This window comes from Numida meleagris, chromosome 2 (assembly GCF_002078875.1).
Source record: "Numida meleagris isolate 19003 breed g44 Domestic line chromosome 2, NumMel1.0, whole genome shotgun sequence".
Classification (NCBI taxonomy): Eukaryota; Metazoa; Chordata; class Aves; order Galliformes; family Numididae; genus Numida; species Numida meleagris.
The window spans coordinates 12,421,224-12,440,378 of NC_034410.1; the positions used below are offsets into that span (position 1 = coordinate 12,421,224).

At 38.9% G+C, this 19,155-nt stretch overlaps 1 protein-coding gene across 9 annotated transcripts in view; it reads right to left on the minus strand.

Annotated features, from left to right (window-relative positions):
* The window catches only part of CREM (cAMP responsive element modulator), a 35,442-nt gene continuing 22,552 nt past the window's right edge, over positions 6,266-19,155 (minus strand). For 4 of the 9 annotated variants that reach the window (XM_021385931.1, XM_021385934.1, XM_021385932.1 and 1 more), the window contains 2 exons: positions 12,461-12,617; positions 10,265-10,757 (listed from right to left, as the gene is read on the minus strand). In XM_021385931.1, coding sequence (XP_021241606.1) covers positions 10,613-10,757; positions 12,461-12,617 — 302 coding nt within the window. In that variant the 3' untranslated portion in view covers positions 10,265-10,612. Of the gene's footprint in view, positions 10,758-12,460; positions 12,618-16,757; positions 16,959-19,155 lie in introns of those variants that run through there. The other 5 variants (XM_021385933.1, XM_021385938.1, XR_002434931.1 and 2 more) reach the window with 4 other exon arrangements.

The window sequence follows — 19,155 nt, forward strand, 5'->3', positions numbered from 1 at the left end:
TTAAGATGTTTTCTTAGAGTAATTCAGACAGGTAAAATTAAACCAACATCCTAATCAAAAATTAGGTTTATATTGCCACTTTGAATGATTTCTTCCTCCGTCCTAAATATATCAAGTCTACATACAGTGCATAATAAATGCATGTAAGCCCTAGTTCTAGTTTCTTAAAATTTCAGCAGAGATAAGCATTTGAATGAGAATTTTTACATAGGCTGCTGCAAATTGATTCTTTCAGACTCTTTACAGACTGTCCACACGGCTGAAACTTACTATTTTGAAAACCTTTGCAGGGGCTAGAGGGGTGGGTAAGGAAAAGCTCTGGCATGAGTTCAAGTCTTCTGTGAAACTTTAGAGCACGGCCTTGATACTTTTGCTACAAGGATGCCCTCCTTGCTGAGAGGAAGCTTTTCCTATACCTACAAATTTGGGCATATGCCTTTATTTTACATCTGGACACCTGGAAAAGCTCTCTGTGACCATTCCTTAAGCAGAGACGTGTAAGATGAAGCATGACAAATCCCATGACCAAAGGTAGAAGCAGACCACCTTACTCAAGAAATTCAAACTTACACATTAGCATCTAGAGCCATCTGGGCCATTAAATTCTACCACAACAGCCATTGCTCCAGTAGAAGACTTTAAAAAAGAAACTAAAAGGAACTGATAGAAAACAATGCCTCCAGAAATGAGAATCACTTGTGCAAGTTTCCTTATATTTGGTTTCTGGCAAATGTGCAGTAGAAAGTAGAGGTTCCGTTGTCAATGATTTAAGAAGAACTGGTAGGAGCACACTTAATACAGCTCTGACCTGACACCTGCAGACACTGCTGCACACAGGTGCACCAGCTGTTTCTCCTTTCCCCTCCGATGTTTTGGAGTAGGACAGTGAGACCTCTGCTGTTAGCAGGAGTGAAGAGTACAGCTGTGTTATGAGTGAAAATCCATTTCCAATCCTTAGGGCACTAATGGTAGATGCAGGAGACCAAGGAGAAGGTGTAAGCATTTCTAGAGCTAAAATGTTGGCTAAAGAAATGGAGCAGTTATTTCTTTCATTGAAGAAAGGGAGGGCTTGGGAGCAGAGCCGTTCTGTGAAACTGCCTGACCTACTTCAACAGCAAAAGCTGATGTTAAGTGTTGTTTGAGCAGTGTCTCTAACCTAAAAAATGCTTTAATCCAGGAACAGACACACATCCAGATCTAATGCTGGCTAAATTAGCCATGCTGAAAGCAGCTGGGACAGCAAGTCAACTTCGTGGGCTTTGCAGTCACGTAGTGCAGTGACAGCAGATACCAACCTCCTTCAGACTGTCTTAACAAACTGTGAGTTAACATTACATTTATGACTGGAAATTACACGGTATTCACAGCTGCTTTAATTTGTCAATTAAATTATTTAAACGAATCTCTTAATAACAACCATTCAGAAACCATGTCATCTTTTTTTTTTTTTCCACGCCCATTAACTTACCATACCACACAGACACACATTTGCTGTTCTACAACTTGAGACCAAAACTCATGTACTTGGCTAATTCTCCTTAATAAGGTTAAAAAATAAAAATTAAAAAAAAAAAAAAACAGAATCTCAGTTCAGGCCTCATCGGAGTGTTGGCAAAAACTACACCATGCAGTTCTGTATAACCTATGCATACAGGGAGCCTCTTGTAGATGGAATGATGTGACCCTGGGAGTTGTCTGTATTCATGGCTGTAATGCAGAAGTGAGTAACTTATTAGAAAACAGCAATCCATTCAGCCTTTCTTCATCACTGCTTTTATCTTGTCCCATTTTCTGTACTCCTTCTTTTAATCCCTTCTCTTTTCCAGTTTCCAGAATGATCTTTCCATTTGCCTGGATTAAATTGCATTAAAATTGGAATATAATTATTTCCTTTTACCCTCATGCTATTATGTTTCAAAACACGCTTATTTTTTATTATATCTCATTTTCCTGACTCAGAACTAGTAGCTGCTGTGCTTCAATAGCAGTACCTGCAACACTGATTTTTACATATTTAGATAACATTCCATGATTATTAGACTGAATTTAATCAAGAAAAAACAATTCTCATTTTAGCTTTCTTTAAATGAGACTATCAGTCAGGAAGACTCTAGAAATTGAAAATTTGTCAATAGAGTATTTTTACATACTAAAAGACTATCTAATTATTCTCTTGAGTTTGTGTTCTCAACCACAGAACATCTTTTACTGCATTAAACCTTCCTCTCACCCTACACACATACACCTGGATACAAGAAACTTCCTACTTCTGTAATACCTTTTGACCACTTAATTCTTTGGAAATGAAGTACAGACAGATATACTCCACAAGGTGTCACCCTAAAACAACGGGAAAAAACCGAACATCTTCTGTTTCCATCTCTGACCCAAAAGCTCAGAAACATCTGCATTGGAAATCTAACAGGGCACACTACCAGACTTTCCCTATTCAAAGCTATTTCAATGCAACACTGTAAGGACAATGGGTATTTTTGCTCGTAAATAGTGTATTCGGACTAGATGACCTTAGAGATCTTTTCCAACCTTAATGATTCTATGATTTCAAAGCCAGACTGTTTTACTTACTGACTCGCCTTGCTGAAGTCTATACAATTGTCACAAACTGTTTAAATCCAGCATAGCAACCAGCAAGTATTTAATCAGGGTAAATTCCTTGCTTCTTTACTAAGCCAACTGTAGTTGGCCAAAGAAAAGCTTTAGACACAAATGCTTTGCACACCTCAATTGTTAATGTTTTTATTAAAAAAAAAAAATGCTTTGTCTACAAACACATTTGACTTCTAAACACATATGTGGTATTCCACAGAATCTGAATATCCCCCCAAATAGAAAAGATTGTCAGCAATAAGACTTAATAACGTTTAATTTCTACAGTTCACCTGGATTAGTTCTCTGGAATCTAAAAGGAGGGAAAATTCCAATTAAGTTTTCTTATATCTGACAAAGCTTACGTTGTAGCTTTTCTTTAAGTCCATGAACAGCGTCTGCCTTCTTTGGCAGTCACCTGTTTTCAGGAAACTTCTGAGACATCCTTGAGACATCTATTTAATTGAAATGGACCATCACGTTCAAAACATACCGGAAGAAATCAAACACAAACATGAGTGCTAGGACTAGATGAATATCTCAAAGAAATGAAAGCCATTTAGGAGAAAGGACATAGAACATATGGAACAGATCTGTTTACATGAGGGAGATTAGCTAGAGCTGATAATTTACACTTGATTCTAGAACAGACACTGCAAACAATTGGAACTGTTAATGATTCTCATCCTATGCTCTATACAACAGAACTCTGATCCCTGCACAGACCACCTGCATTCTTACACAAAAGAAAACAGAGCTAAGTAAGAAAAAGATCTAATGTGCAAATTGACAATACCTGTCTGCTTGTGTTACTCTGTAACACTGCAGCTTTCAAACACTTCATTCACTCTCATGTTTTCCCCCCGTCTTCTCTCTGTTCATATTTCATGTCGAGTCTGTTTCTAGTAGTCTAGCTTCAGAAAAAAAAGCTAAATAAGTCATGCCTCAAATGAGAGAAGCAGGAGAATGTCTACTTTGAAGTTCTCAAAGATTTTGGTTGATTACTTGTGTCAAGATGGCTGCAGTTCCAAGCCCAGGTCCTAATCTTTGAAGCAACTGACAGCCTCACTAGTGAAGAGGCAGGTATGTAAGAATTCAAGTATTTTCTTCTTTGTACGGCAGCCGACAAAATTCTGAAAGCTTTTTATATACAGCGAACATCTTTGAGAATTTGATTCTTCAAAACTCAACATCAACCCAAAGATGCCAGCATGCACTGAATTCCAAAGTGTTCACACTTCTCTCACTACTGGAAGGCTTAAAGAAAGCTAGAAACTTGATAAATACCTTGCTGAAATAAATAAATAAGCTTTACAATAATTACTTTAGTAGAAGTACCCCCTGGATAGAATAACAGGTCTTAAGTTTTCTATTATCCTTATTAGACACGGCCTTTCTCCATATGGGACTTACATTATTATACCTTCGTATTAGGCAGAGACTTCTTCCTACCTCATGTTTGTCCTACAGCCTGGTCTTGTTAACAACACCAGTGCAGCTTTTATCTGGTATGATTAAGCCATGTTTGAAAAAATAAAATAAAATCATAAAAAACAAGTCCACTAAAAGCCTCATTCAAGACCATCTGGAAGTTGTACATTTGAAACAACAAAATAAAAACAATAGCTTGGCTAGTTAGCAAGACTTCTGAACTGGGACATTTTTATAGTTGTTATTTCATTCACAAGACATATTAATCACAGCTGACTCCACTGATAGGGCTATTAAAGGAGAGGAAAAACCTCAGCAGTTATCGTAACAAAGACACTTCCTCTTCTGGTTTTTCCATTCAAGTCATTCATAATACAATGAAGTTATTTTTTCCCTTAGTCTAGTATTCAGCTCTCGTATTACTCTCCCTCTCCATGACTTTGTGTACACAGACACCTGCTTTGTAATATGTTCAACAAACAAGGTGCAATAAGGAAGTTCAACTTCAGAAATGGAAAAAAAAAAACAAAAACAATAACAACAACAACAAAATAACAGAAACTTAAGCAAACGGATTAGAAAAGATTCACTGCATATAGAAGAATACTGTGATTTTTGCTACCTGGCACTGCCAGTCTGCATGAGATACTATCAAATTGCCCTGAAATTAACTAACTCATTTTTTTCAGCTTTTAAATTAAGCATATACTCAAACCAGTATAGCTTTTGCAGGAATAAATCACTGTTATGCCTCATCTAGAACAGCCTCATAGCGCCCTAAAAATCCTCAACTAAATGAAGTCTGTTGCCCCAAAAGAACATATTTTATATGGGAACACTGACAACCAAATGCAGCTATTTCTATCAGCTGCTTAACAGCCCAGCTTCAGCATTCAACACGTTCTTCTCATGTACACAACCAAGCACAAAACCTGAAGTGAGATAGAAAAGGACTGATGCAAAATGAGGCAACCCAAACCAACTGCTGCTTTCCTTGAAGCGATACTTCATTCAGAAAAAAAGATCACACTGGACTCAGCTATTACACCAATATCTGTAGGATTACAGTACAGATCAGCAGTTTTGTTTGAAAGTGGAAGGAAATCCATGGAAAACTAAGGGAGCGATGACAAAGCATGCAGTCCTTAGGTCTAAATCAGTGCAAGGAGAAAAACTGCAATTACACTTGCAAACAGATCCTGCAAAATCCATGGGAATGAACAATTCAAAATAAATAAATAAAAACTCTAAGCCCACACCTACGCACACGATATACTGATTTTAATTCCAGTTTTCCCAGCTCACAACAGCTACGGCTGTCTTAGACAGTCAAGAGAGCTCTGCCCTGAAGCCTAGAGGTTTCTAACTCTGATCCCCCCACTCCCTGTTTAGATTTGGAAGAAAGCAGCTGTGACTCAAAGTTGTAGCGTAAGAGGAAGCTGACTACTGCATTTCTCATCACCCTACAAGTTAGGAGGTTGAAGACATTCCTGAAGAGGCCATTTCCCCTGAGCAACATGAAATTATATTTGAAAAAAGTATCCACGCAGATTTGTGTCTACCTTCCTATGAAGTAAAAGCAGGTTCTCCAGCTGTCTCAAAGAAATTTGCAAAGACTTGTGTGTGTTCAGCAAGGGAAAGCAGTTTTGTACTACAGGGATACAATTTTCTTACACAAAAATAAATTACTTGAGCCTTTCTAATTGTTACAGGAGAAAAAAAAAATCTGACTCGTAATTTACAGCTTGGACAGTGCACAAAATCTGTTGTAATAAAGTCAGGCTCATGTCTCAGGACAAGGGGCAATGGGCACAAACTGGATGCCCTAAGAGCTTCTGGAGACTCCTTCTCTGGAGACACACAAAACTCACTTGGGCGCTTTTCTGTGTAAGCTACTGTAGGGAACCTGCTTAGCAGGGGGCTGGACTCAATGGCCTCCAGAGCTCCCTCCCAACCCCTACAATTCTGTCATAAGAATAATATTTGCCCAAAGGGCCTTTCTCCTGTACCCCAGCAAGCCCTTGAGTTCACAAATCTCATTTAGAATCAGATTCTTACAGAAATTATAGTGGCATCCAGAGCTCAGAGCCATGTTTTCATTAGGGAGGTAGGTTCTTCCCCTCCTTGTCAAACGAGATGACACGGCCATCGAGTAAGACAAGACTGAACACATCTCCAGTTGCTATTTGTACATTCTTAGCAACCTCTTTTTTTTTTTTTAAAAAAAAAAGTAAAAACAGCATGCGATTGTGGAAAATAGCAACAAAATCAACAAATCATATGGTAGGAGACAGAAGGTGGTTTCTGACCTTGCGGTCAAGGCATATTTGAAAGGAGTCTCCCTTATTAACAGTCATCAAACCTCTGTGGTGATGGATTCTGTGATAAGGAGGTAATTAAACAATCCTTGGTACAGAAGAGGACAGCAGATACTTCCAATTCAATTTAGAAGAAAGTCAGACTTAGCTGGCTTGATTTTTATTGGATCAGAATGGATTACCATACTGAAAAAAAAAATTTGAATTAATACCATAAATTTGGTGAGGAAAAGATTGTTACTGATTGCACACTCTCTGGTTGTCACAGGAATGATATCAGTTCAACCAAGATCTGAGGCACAGGAAATCTGAAATATTAATTCAGGCAGCTCAACATACAAAAAGCTTTCCATTGCAAAAACTGCATTGGGGTAAACTGTTATCAGAGGCCTCATGAAAGAGTTTCATAATTAAACAGCTGGGCATTTGTGCTGCTGAAGGAACCAAAGTAGGCATGAGGGGTCCTGTGTGCCTTCTCTGAGAAGTATAAAAAGATGAAAAAGAGGCTAAAGCGAATTGAAATCCTTTGTTGGTATTTTCCTCTGCTACTAGGGAGGAGTAACTTGGCAGTTTTAGAGCAAAGTCTTTCAATGAAAGTAAGCGACCCTCTTTCTTTGTTTCATTCCATGTTGTACACAATATTTTGCTTTAAACATTTAAATCTGGAGTAATTGGAAAAATCAGAATTGCGTATAATTTGGCAATCACCAACAGTCGTATGCAAAGGGATGGCTTGACTTTTCAGGTATACTATTTCAGAATCCAAAGTTAAATTTCAGGGGAAGACAAATCTAAGGGAGATTTTTTACCTCATTTTTTCTAAATAGACTTCTCTAAATGTAACTTACCTGGCAACTGTTGCCCTGATTGTAAAGTTATAGATAAGACACGGAAAATGAAAACCTAAAGCTGCTCTCAGCTCAGCCCACTGAGAAAAGGGCAAAATGATGTAGTTTTTTTTTCTTTTTCTGGACAAACTGTTGGTTTTGGAAACAAGCTTATGTGAATCCAGATGAACATTACTGATGTACTTCACTACATACAAGAATGAAAGCGTTCAAGTCCACTGGACTCACACATGCTTCCCTATGCTGCTGTGCAAAGACAAAGCACTGAAGAGATCAAATCTTCCTTCCATTTTCTTTCCTCCTCTCAACCCAAAGTCTGGTTCAACAGAGAACTGAAGAATTAAAACGAGGATAGAGGGCAAGCTGGGGTACTCACATGAACCACAACAGTCATGGATATTGTGTTTCCCTACAATCTGAACTCATTCATAAACCCTACCATACATCCTACCACTTCAATTGCTTGAACAGAGACCCAGGCTCCTGCAGTCCAGTCTCACATACAATTTTGGTATTGCTTTTCTGACAAATGCCAAAGGTACTTTGAGCTTTCCTTCAAATCTTCCTTTAGCCTTAGGGAATCTCAAAGTTTTCACTGCACATTTCTCAACTCAAAACTGGACATACTGCTAAGTACTCTACTTTTCCAGTGTCAATTTCAATTTTTCAAGATTCCTGGCGTTTGTGTAGGCCTTCTTTTGCTCATTTACAAGTTTCTTTCCTTTACCACAAGATGCACCTTGGTTCTAATTTACCAAACATAAATATTCTTACTCACCAACAAACTCATGCATTCTCACTTCAAAATACAGAAGTGTTTTGGTAATTCTGTCAACAACGATTGACCAGGCCAAATTACTTAAAATGAAAGAAGCATGCGTCAAACTTTTTTTTTCCCCTAGTCGAAGTCTAAATGAGGCAGGTTTTGTGCAGTGGACTTTTCTGAAACACGATACTTTTCCCTGGTAGTGATAAATAAACAAAATGGACTTTCCAGAATGACCTAACTCACACCAAGAACATTTCAGTTTAGCTTAGTTATTAACAGAACCTTCTTTTCAGCTCCCCCGAAGAAATTATTTAAATAAAAAAATACATATTAATTGTTTTAAAAGCATTAGGAAAGAATTTAGTGTAGACCATATATGTATGGAGTAGATGCCCAAGTTTTCTTCCAGTTAGTTTCCAAATTCCTTGAGAGAGTCAGCAACAATGCCTACCTGTAACAGAAAACAGATTCTAGTGACAGAGGCACAATAAACAATTTGTTGGACACTTTTGTTGAGGCTAGAGGCCGCAACAAAGACCTGAACAGCTCATACTCATCCGATCCACCATCTCTAACAGAAACATTGACCCTTCTGCTGACTTTAGCACTTAGGATGAGTTATCACAGTGAAATGGATATTTTGCATTTTACTTCATTTTGGTTCCAGACCTGAAGCAGAGCTTGTGGGTCCAAAAGCCAGTCTGCTTCCTTCTTTAATCAACTGTTGTAGCTGCAAGAAAAGAGAGATACTACCTCTTCTTACAAGTGGTCTCACTGAAGTGCCTAATGGGATTTTCTAAAGGTTTTGAGAAAGTTATCCTGTTTATTTCAAGTAATTTGGGAAAGTGCCAGAAAACAAGATTTAAAAAAAAACAAAAATTCCTCTCCACACACCCCAAGCAGAATCAGGAAGGACTGGGTTAAATGTGAAGTCAGTTTCAATTAAGTGAAGAAATCTTATTGATTTTAGTAATGGCAGAATTCCATCCCCCTGCTTCAGCCCACACACCTCCCCATTTAAGCAGGAACTAAGCACTGGCAATGGTGCTGCTAGTTCCAGCAAAGCTCCCAAATACTCTGCTCATCGACTGTACAGGCTAACAAGCATGAGATTATTTCTGAAATAAAGAAAAACTCGGAAGCAATTGACAAAATGAACAGCTGGCACACCACATTTACTAAAACTGTAATCTGGCTTAAGCATAATTTTATTTTTAAAAAAAAAAAAAGTTCAGCTCTCACCTACAGGTTATTCTGGAACCCCACGAATCAGCAGATAGCTACTCCTTATTGGAAAGCTTCCTTCCTTGAGTCATCTTTACTTCCCCTTGGTACTTTGCAGAAAATGTAAAAAGAACTGCATCATCATCCTTCAGTATAGGTAGCTGCCTACAACTGTCCTAAACCTAAATTATTCAGGATGCAAAGTTGAATTTTTATACATAGACTTCTAATAAACCAAATGTTTCACAGACTACAGAAAATATAAGTGAATAGCAGCCATGTAACAGAGGCGTTTTCAGATACTTGCAATATATTTAGCATCACGTCAGGGAGTTTCTGTTCTCTAGCTCCCCCTCCAAACTCTCACAGGTTTAAAAGCATCACCAATAACCAGATGTTTAAAGGAAATCAGACGCTACACGGGTTAAACAACATCATTCTATTAAAAACTATCTTTTAGCCATGGCACTCAGTGATAGCAATACAATACTTTTTCTTTCCACAAAGCAACTAATATAAAAATATGTCATAAAATCATTTGTAGACCAGTATGCTAGTACATACATGTAATCATAACATTCTTTTATAAACTCTTTCCTGAGATACTTTGGGTTATTTGATTTTTCTTGTATTACCGGATGCATTATCTTTATGATTCATTTGAAACAGCTGTAAAATATTTTATATGTGCAGGTCACTAGCAGTACATGTAAAAAGGAGTATGTAAATACATGGAGAAGAAACAGCTCTTAGAAATGATGGTTTTTTTCACTTTGATACTTTTTTTTTTTTTTTTTAACCATTTGGCTCCTTGGGAGGCGGAAGGGTGGAACGTGGAAAACCTGTAAGTAAAGCTATGAATTGACAAAAAGCAGGAAAGCATTTCAGGAATGTTAGAAGTTGGAATATAATATAAATGACACAGAGAAAGCCATAATTCATGTTGGCCATGTATTGCCTTATAAAGCAACCGGACATATTTTAGTCAGTTCACAGTATAATAAATATTTGTACTAATCTGCTTTGGAAGAGCAAATGTCTTTAAGGGTTTCAAGCTCCTCTATAAGTTTCTGGTTCTGAACTTCTAGCACAGCAACACGACTCTCCAGACATTTTATGTATTCTTTCTTCCGACGTCGACATTCTTTAGCAGCTTCCCTGCAAAAAGCAGAAGTAAAAAGTGCAAACAAAAAAGCCATTTGCATGCTATTAGAAAGCTCAGCAGAGTAGGGAGACTATGACTGAATTCCAAATTTTGGAGTATCTCCCAAATCAGTCTGAAAACATTAAGCAAAACTGGGATTCCACAAGGGCCTCAAGTGTCTCTTTCTCAAGTTCATATGGCAATCTGTAGAATTGCTTCCTCTCATGCCTTGATTAAAGTTCATAATAAACAAGGTCCAAATGAAAGACAGTTATTCTGTTTTATGACAATAAAGATCTTTGAGGGCCTTGAGTTCCTCAATGAGAGTCTTGTTTTGGTTTTCAAGCACAGCCACACGATTTTCAAGACATTTGACATATTCTTTCTTCTTTCTGCGACATTCTCTGGCAGCTTCCCTGGAACCAATACAAGGCAAATGACTACAGGAACAGCCACAGTATGGCAAAGACTGGATAAATGAAATTACCTGCAATCCCTGTGGTTCCACAATAACAACAACAACCACCACCACCACCAACTGTTGGATTGCACAAACAGAACAGCATGTAACAGCCATAAGCAATAACGTGGTTAAAATGCAATTCAAAACAATGAAAACAACTGGAAACAAATTCATCTTCAACAAATACAATGATGAAGTTTATACACTGAAGAACTGAGAAAAGCACAGTAAATGATGACATATTGACCTGACCTGTAGGACACAGAACTGAAAGCAGCGCTCCCTTTTCCAGTCATACTCCTCTTTGTGTATTTATCTGGACTATGACCTCTGTGTTCAAAATCTTACATTCAAACCCAAAGAATTTACTTTCAGAAAATACAGACTTAACACTACTCTCTTCAGGTGAAAAGCTACATGCCACACTTAAAACTTGCTATAGTTTTTGACCATAATGTAGCAATCCACAGTAGAAGCCCAAATAGCTACAGTATGCTAGCATTTCAGAACTGTCCACCTGGACACATTACAGTGACTTTTTGTTGTTGGCAAATGGCACCCCAGAGCCATTCTCATAGCTCTGCTCAGAATTCTGTTATACCAAAGACTTTAGATAGTATTTTCAGAAGCATCTCTCAAAAAAGCATTCAATTATAGAAGAAATTTTATATGCAACGGGATTCCACTCCTTCAATGTTTTTGAACTATTCAAATTCCCAAACTGTGAGAACAGAACTTTGCAGTAAAGTTATTTTCAGAGACAGAATAGAGACTAGTTTTAAAAACATAGAGTGGAAAAACAAAGGGGAGCACAACAATGCAGCAATCCCTGTGAGCAATTTTAAGTAAGAACAGGCATGAGAGCAAAGCAATACCATGAATTCAATTATAAGGCAAGTGGCTATTCAATGTACTAGAGACCTGCATAGCAAACTGATTTTTCCTGAGCCATTAATCTCATTTCCATTTATAGAAATGGTTATGCATTAAAAAAAAAGAGAGAAAGCCCCCTAAAAATGATAAGAATGTGCAGAGAAAGACAGGTATATAAAGACAGATAGTTACAGCATATGGTTAATTCCATGCCAGCTGATTTAAAAAATATACAGCCACTCCATACAATATCCTAAATGACAGGAGCACTGTACAGTAACTTATCTGAGTAGGCAGGTATTTAGAAAATTCTATAATTATCATTCAGTTCTAGAAAAAGTCTTCCCCACAGCATTTTAAATAGACAGCTGCTAATGAGATTCGCAGATATTGTTCTCACCAGTTCTTTCTTGAGATGTTTCAAGACAAGCACGCCCATACTGGTCATTTTATTGTCAGTGGGAAAAAAAGTCTTTCAACAATAAATATACATCAGGATCATTACAATAATGGCTATTAATGGACAACATCAATACTGATTTTTGAAATACCATAAAATTTAAGAACAAAAAATCCATGGGGATAAGGCCAATATTCATCAGTGCTATAGGTATGTGGAATGATTGACAAAGAATTTCTAGCCTTCCCTTTGTCAATCAGAGGCAGAACTCATGACTTAAAGAAGAAAACTTCATTAGAATGTGAGTTTATTAGTTTTGTTTTGTTCTTGTTATGTTTGGGTTTTTACTTTCCCAACAGCAGCTCTTAATAACGCATTCTTACCTATTTTTCAGAAGTCGCAGCTCTCTCTTGCGCGTTGCCTCTTCTGCCAGTTGCTGAGGACTGTGCAGAGCCGCTGGTGAGGCTGCCATTACCACTCCCTGAGGTAAGTTAGTAGTGGGAGTCCGAAGCTGGTAGGATGGTATGTCTCCAGTGGCAGCTGTATTATAAAATCATACATAAAACTTTACGGCAAAAAAGAACTATGCAAAAGTCTCTCTAGAAATAAGAGATCTCTGTTGATGAGTTACCCATGATCCCTTCTACACCAGGTATTTCACAGGCCTGTAATATCACAGCTATGTGCATTATCTTACTAGCTTTCATTTCGGTACTCTAAAATGAGACATCTAAACTGGTCTAGCATGTGGTCCCACCAGCCAGACAGAACGAAGACTGTGAAAGCTTCCACATGGCTCTTCGCAAACAACACAGGGAAAGCTGTTAGAGAAATGCTGTCAGAGCATCCACTCTAATTTCCTGTTGGTACAATTCCACAAAAAGATGGTCCTCCTGGTGCAGCTGCTGAGGGTTACATGCTATGACTGTCCTCTAACAGCTGACACAGGAGTCAGCTTTCTCCTGTTCTGTGACAGCACCAGCCCTGCCAGCAATCTGGCAGCTCTTGGAAAACTGGTGAGAGCTGCTGATGACAAAATGAAAAGGAACAAAGGCGCACAGTGAACAGGAGCGCATTCCTTGAGCAGGAGGACCACAAATGGGATGCTGAAGCACTAGCGGGCAAGAGAAAGGAGTGGCTGTTACACAGGAAGAGGTGCAGCCATGCAGTAAAGCAGAGTGCAAAAGTTCACCTCCTGAGCCTGCCAATTTTGAGCTCTTCCATGCTAAATGTAGATCTGAAATCTGATCTGCAATTCAGAACTGATACCTTTCTGATATATGCACTTCATTTCTATATGTCTAGAATACTTTCTTCCCACACTATGCATTTCAACTTTCAAGCACTGTGAGAGTCATAAGTGCCTGTCTTGTCTGACACAGAAAAAAAAAAAATCAAAAAATGTATCCCCCCTAAAATTTTAAGCAAGTGTTTGCCCATTCAACTCCTAAGTATTTCATATCATCAAATAACACAATGTCCACTTTGGTCATTAAAGCCATTAAATATAAAAGAAAATTTCAGGGGCTGCTATACTTATTTTATACTTAAAGCAGTATTAAAGGGTCAGCAAAACAAACTGTAAAAATAAAATCACAGAATGGCTTGGGATAGAAGTGACGTTAAACATCAGCTAGCTCCAACCCCCTGCTGTGGGCAGACAAAAACAGTTTGGGGCAGGCTGACAGGTAGAGCAGTAAAGAGACATCACTGAGCATCAGGGGAAAAAAAATGAACCAAATCCAAATCCTCAACTTAAAAATGTATATATCTATATGCTCTTAATGTTTAAAAGTTTTTGTGGGCGGTTCACTAGCTAAATACAAGTGGGATCAAGCTGTGTTGAGTCACAGCCACATCTCAAAAGCCCCACCGCAGCTGAGCTGGCAGCTCTGCGCCCCTGCGACCTGCCAGGCTGCGAGGAGAGGAGCTGATCTGCTGGGGCTGGGCAGGGAAAGAACTCGGCGGAGGACAGCCTTGGAGCACTGCCCAGCGGCCTTGGTCTTCTCATGTATCACCAAATGACTTAACCCTTGGTTCCAGTCCTCCCCATCTGTTAGCAGCCCCAGCTATGTCAAGGAGACATAACTTCAGCTTGGTATTATTAAAAATGGAATTTTAAAGACTGTAGGCTCAGTGGCCACATTACGTGCACTTCACAAGCACTACTGCAAGAACTATCTTTTTCTATCTTTCTTTACCAGGGGAAAAAGAAAAATTATCTTAGATCGCATTAAAAATCAAAGTGAAGCATTCTGTAGATCAGGTCATGGGGAAAGACCCATAACCCAGGTCACCTCCACCTGGCAGCACCAGCTGCTTTGCTGTCTGTGCCTGATCTCCCCTCACATGTTTGCCAACAGCACTTATTGTTGCCGCTGTGAGAAGGACTCAGCGATAACGTACCTACCGCACGCTCAGAGAAGCAAGCCCCTATCTCAGCTGGGATCAGCAAGCACACAGTAAGCAGCAACACGCTGCATCAATAGCTTGACCGGCTTCCAACGTGCCCGGCCCTGCCTAACAACTGGCTCACTTACGAATCTACAAGCGCGGTAACAAATAAATAACTACTTTGGTGGTGCAGACTGCCACAGTAACATTTGTTTTACAAGGAAGTAAATGATATTATTGCAAAGTGATTATTTCTAATTCTGCAAAATTGTTCATAATAGCTTTAAATATTACAATAAAGTACTGTTTCTCTTGAAATAGACATTAGTAAAGATGAAACAGACTTTAAAAAGGAAGAATAAAATAACCTTAAAAAAATTCATACTGTTTAAGTCTGCTAATATATAGATGTACTACATAGAAGGGTACCTTCCACTTCAGCATCTGAGACAAAAATCCCACACAACTTGGTCCAGGTTGACCCACCGTAAAGTCAGTGTTCATTTCTTGTGAAACTTCATGGAGGTTTAAAGGCATTGCTACATATCAGATATAGGGCTGAGCATGTTAACCAACTTGGAAATGATGCACTTCTCTAGCACACTGACCCACATCATCTTTTTTTTTTTTTTCTCCTCTTTACAATTGCAAGGGGAAAAAAAGTTTTCAAAGTCTTCAGTCTGGAGAAGAGGGGGCTCAGAGGTGACCTTATTGCTCTCTATAACTACCTGAAGGGAGGTTGTAGTGAGCTGGGGCTCAGCCTCTTCTCTCTTGTAACTAGTGACAGGAAGAGGGGGAATGGCCTCAAGTTGCGCCAGGGAAGATTCAGGCTGGACATTAGGAAATCCTACTTTTCTGAAAGAGTGGTCAGGCGCTGGAGTGGGCTGCCCAGGGAGGTGGTTGAGTCACCGACCCTGGAGGTGTTCAAGAAACATTTAGATATAGCGTTGAGAGACATGGTTTAGTGGGGTTATATTGGAGACAGGTGGACGGTTGGACTGGATGGTCTTGTAGGTCTTTTCCAACGTAGCTAATTCTATGATTCTAAAAACCTACAGTTTTGAGTTGAGACTTAGAAAAAGAAAGTTATAAGCAGGGAAACAAACAAAAATTACATTTAGAAGAGTACAACTACCTTTGTAAGTTAAGCTCTGAGAAGTTAAAAAATTACAGAAGCCATAAAAAATTAAAAATATAATAATAATAAATCAAACACTTTGTAATAGCAAGCTCTTGGAAAAAATAACTTTCTGAACACTAGAGAGCATCCCTGCACTAGAGTTCTTACAGAGGCTTCCCAGGAGAAAAAAACGTGATACATACTATGCATTACTGTATCTTTGCTCCCTTCCTCTGAGTCATAATGATGGGACTAAATTATCAAAGGGCTTTAAACTTCACCACTAAACTGGCTAAGCAAGGCATGAATCACTATTCCTTTGAGCATAAGAACACAAAACATGGACTTGGAGAAGATAAGTATCTTCGGGTTGATGAAAAAATAGACGCTAGCAACGAGCAGCACGTAGGTACTGGCTGCAAAATGGTTAACGTTACAGCTCGGCCGGAGGCAACTGACGAAGCAGAAAGGAACTGACTAAATCACAGCATGACTTGGGGCTGACGTCAATGTGTATCTTGTTTGGAGTTTAACTTTTCCAGTTCCCCACTGCAACACGATTCCAGGAAACCTAATGACGTCAGCGTTTTGAACTCAATTAGCGGAGGAACAGACCATTTCAGCAGCGGAGGAGAAAACACGCAGGCATTGCAATACTTCAAACTGCTGCTTTCCAATGTGCTTATACTCGCTATTTTCCTTAATAAGGAAAGCATAAGGGCTTATTTACATGACTGTAACAACGTACAGCTTTCTCTTACATCTATGCTTAAGCCTATTCTAGCTACTGAATCTACAGGGCTTACTGCTAAACAAAAAGGCAGTGTCATTTCTACAAAATAATATACACAATGACAAACATAGCCACTATCTCCATATTAAAGGATTTGAAAGAGTGGTGGGTTCTTTCAACAAAATCCTCCTTAAAGATTAGTTATCTGAATCAATCCGTACAACAACTCACACACTAATTTCTTCCCCCCAGATGAAACTGGTAAAATTTCACCAAGACCCAACACTGACCAGACAGAGCCGGAATCTATCCGTGACTGTTGTGAAAGATTAAAGAGTTACAGCAACAAGTTCAAAAGGAAAATGTCAGAAATGCCAACTAAGCACTGCTTAAACAGCCACAATATCCAGTAAAAGACTAACAAAACGTTTACCTGTTTCATCTCCTGTAACAGCCATGCTCAGCTTCTGCACGCACAATTCTCCTGCTCCTCTCCCAGAGCTCAGCATGAACTGTTCCAAACTAGCAAGCATGTGCAGGATTACAAGCAAGAGCACTGACATCACAGTGACCTCACTTGCCTACCACTATCATTAATATGCTCTGTCACTGGAACAGCTCACTGAAACTGCAGCCCAAACAACTGCTGTTTTTCCAGTAAACGTGGTTTTTTTCCCTTCCGTACTTCTGTAAGCCCAGCATTGTTCTCTTCCCTTCAATTATACATTAAGCTACAGAAAGCACTCACCACAGAGCTGGCTGTAAAACAAGACAAAGATTCACAGCACCGACTGATAGAAATTAAAAGTGACTCCAGAACTCATAAATGATTCAGAGGGATTAAATCACAATTGGACAGCAAACAGCAAAATTTTAAAGAGACACGTGCGATTGTTTTGGTTTGAGCAGCTCCACCAGAAGGCAGAACTCCGACGGACATGTAAGGCAGCAATGCTTAACAAGCCGTAACCAATAGGTAAATGAAAGGCTACAGCTCCTCAGGGGGAGGAAGGGGAAGGGGAGGGGGAGATCACAGCCCACTCATTTCGTTTCAATTAAAAGCTTCAGAAGAGGCTGAAGAAAGCTCCAGGGATTTCAGACGCTGTATCAGGCAGAACAGTAACCCTGAGTAAGGGCAACCCCTTCACCTATCCCCTCCTTTTTCAAAAGGAAGCGCAAGAGAACTGGCTGGCTTATGAAAATAAGTAAATGAACAAACATCTCAGCTTTATGAAAGCTATTGCTTCAAACCAGCAGTCCAGGCACTTTTCCGTACACAGAGCATAGCGAACTTCTAAAGCCTTTGTCTGTGATAAACTAATTTGGACTGGTAATTCATCAGCTGTGGAACTATGCTGAGGACAGCAAAAATGTAAGCATTGGTGCAATGAAGGATCCCTCCTTGTCATTCTGGGACCGCTTCAGAGCCACATGAAGAGAACATCAGAAGTGAAGCACAGAAGTACCAGCCACAGATCTCTCACGTATTTCATGTTAAGAAAACACACTTCAATCCCAACAGAATACCATTTAATGCAACTTTCCAAAACTCATTTTCACGAATAATTACACACTTCATTTCCTTCAGCTAGCAGAAAAACCCTGGATCCATCTCAGGAAACCATCAGGACATCAGAACTGCCCCGTTTTTCCAATGAACGTAAACCAGTAGCTAACAAAACATCGCTCAGCTGGATCACTCGGGGATCTCTGCCCTTTTATATTCATCCTCTTTCCCATCACAAGTCCTCATAAAAATATCAAGCACAGGGCTCATGTGATGCCATCCACTACCACATGAGTTTCATCAACAAATATTTCAGAAAAAAATAAAAATACGTATCCTATCTAAAAGATTCTGAAAAAGTAATTTTCTACACTAGGAATGACATTTGTGGTTTGGTGAGGGATTTTTTTTTTTTTTAATAATAATAAAAGTAAAATTTGAATGCTGTCTACACAAAGGCATTATATGTATATTATATACACATACATACTCACATAGACGCTGCATGTTTACTAAGCAGAATGCTGTTTTTCTAGTATAGTCCACACCATCACAATATTAGGTGCACAGTGAACTACCAAGCGCACACAAACAACAAATGTTCATAAATTATATACCTACAGACTTTCTGACATACCAAACAATGTGACCCACAGTAAGGACCTGCTAGACCATTGTTTCACTCCATCCCAAGTAATTCAGGTCTGTTTATGATATGTGCTTATCAGAACAAGATCTCTCTTACCTTAAGCATTCTCAGGTGTTTTCATGCCTTTTTTTTTTAATGTGTTCCAAACAATTTTTCAGTACCAACAGAGTGTGCAATAATTTGAAACCTCTTACGCTGTGATCATTTCAGAGCTCATGCTCACTTACTATTCCCTCTGTATTTTTTCCTTTATATTTTACATAGAATTTTTCTTCAGTGTAAACAAGTGTAAGCCTCACTAAAGCATCAGCATTTGGGCCAAACGAACTCTAGGAAACACTAGAAAAATTCTACTTCTCTGAGCATGAACAGAAAACAAATCAATTCAGCTGTAACTATCTAGAAGCTTCCAGAAACAGAGCAGGGCAGATATTCAGTAACGGTCCCTGAATCGATTTTGAAAGCTTCCATTGCAGGTGAGATACGCTCAAAAACATGTACCACTGCCAGAATGGGAAATTTGTATGGAGAAAAAACAAATTTGGGTCTTAAGGCTTTGCTAAGAATGTATTCCTGGTAACACTTAAGGCAATGTAATGGTACTGTCTGCATCGTGAAGACTAACAGTTCATTTCAGCGTTCCTCACATTACAGTCATAAAGTTTCCTTGAAATG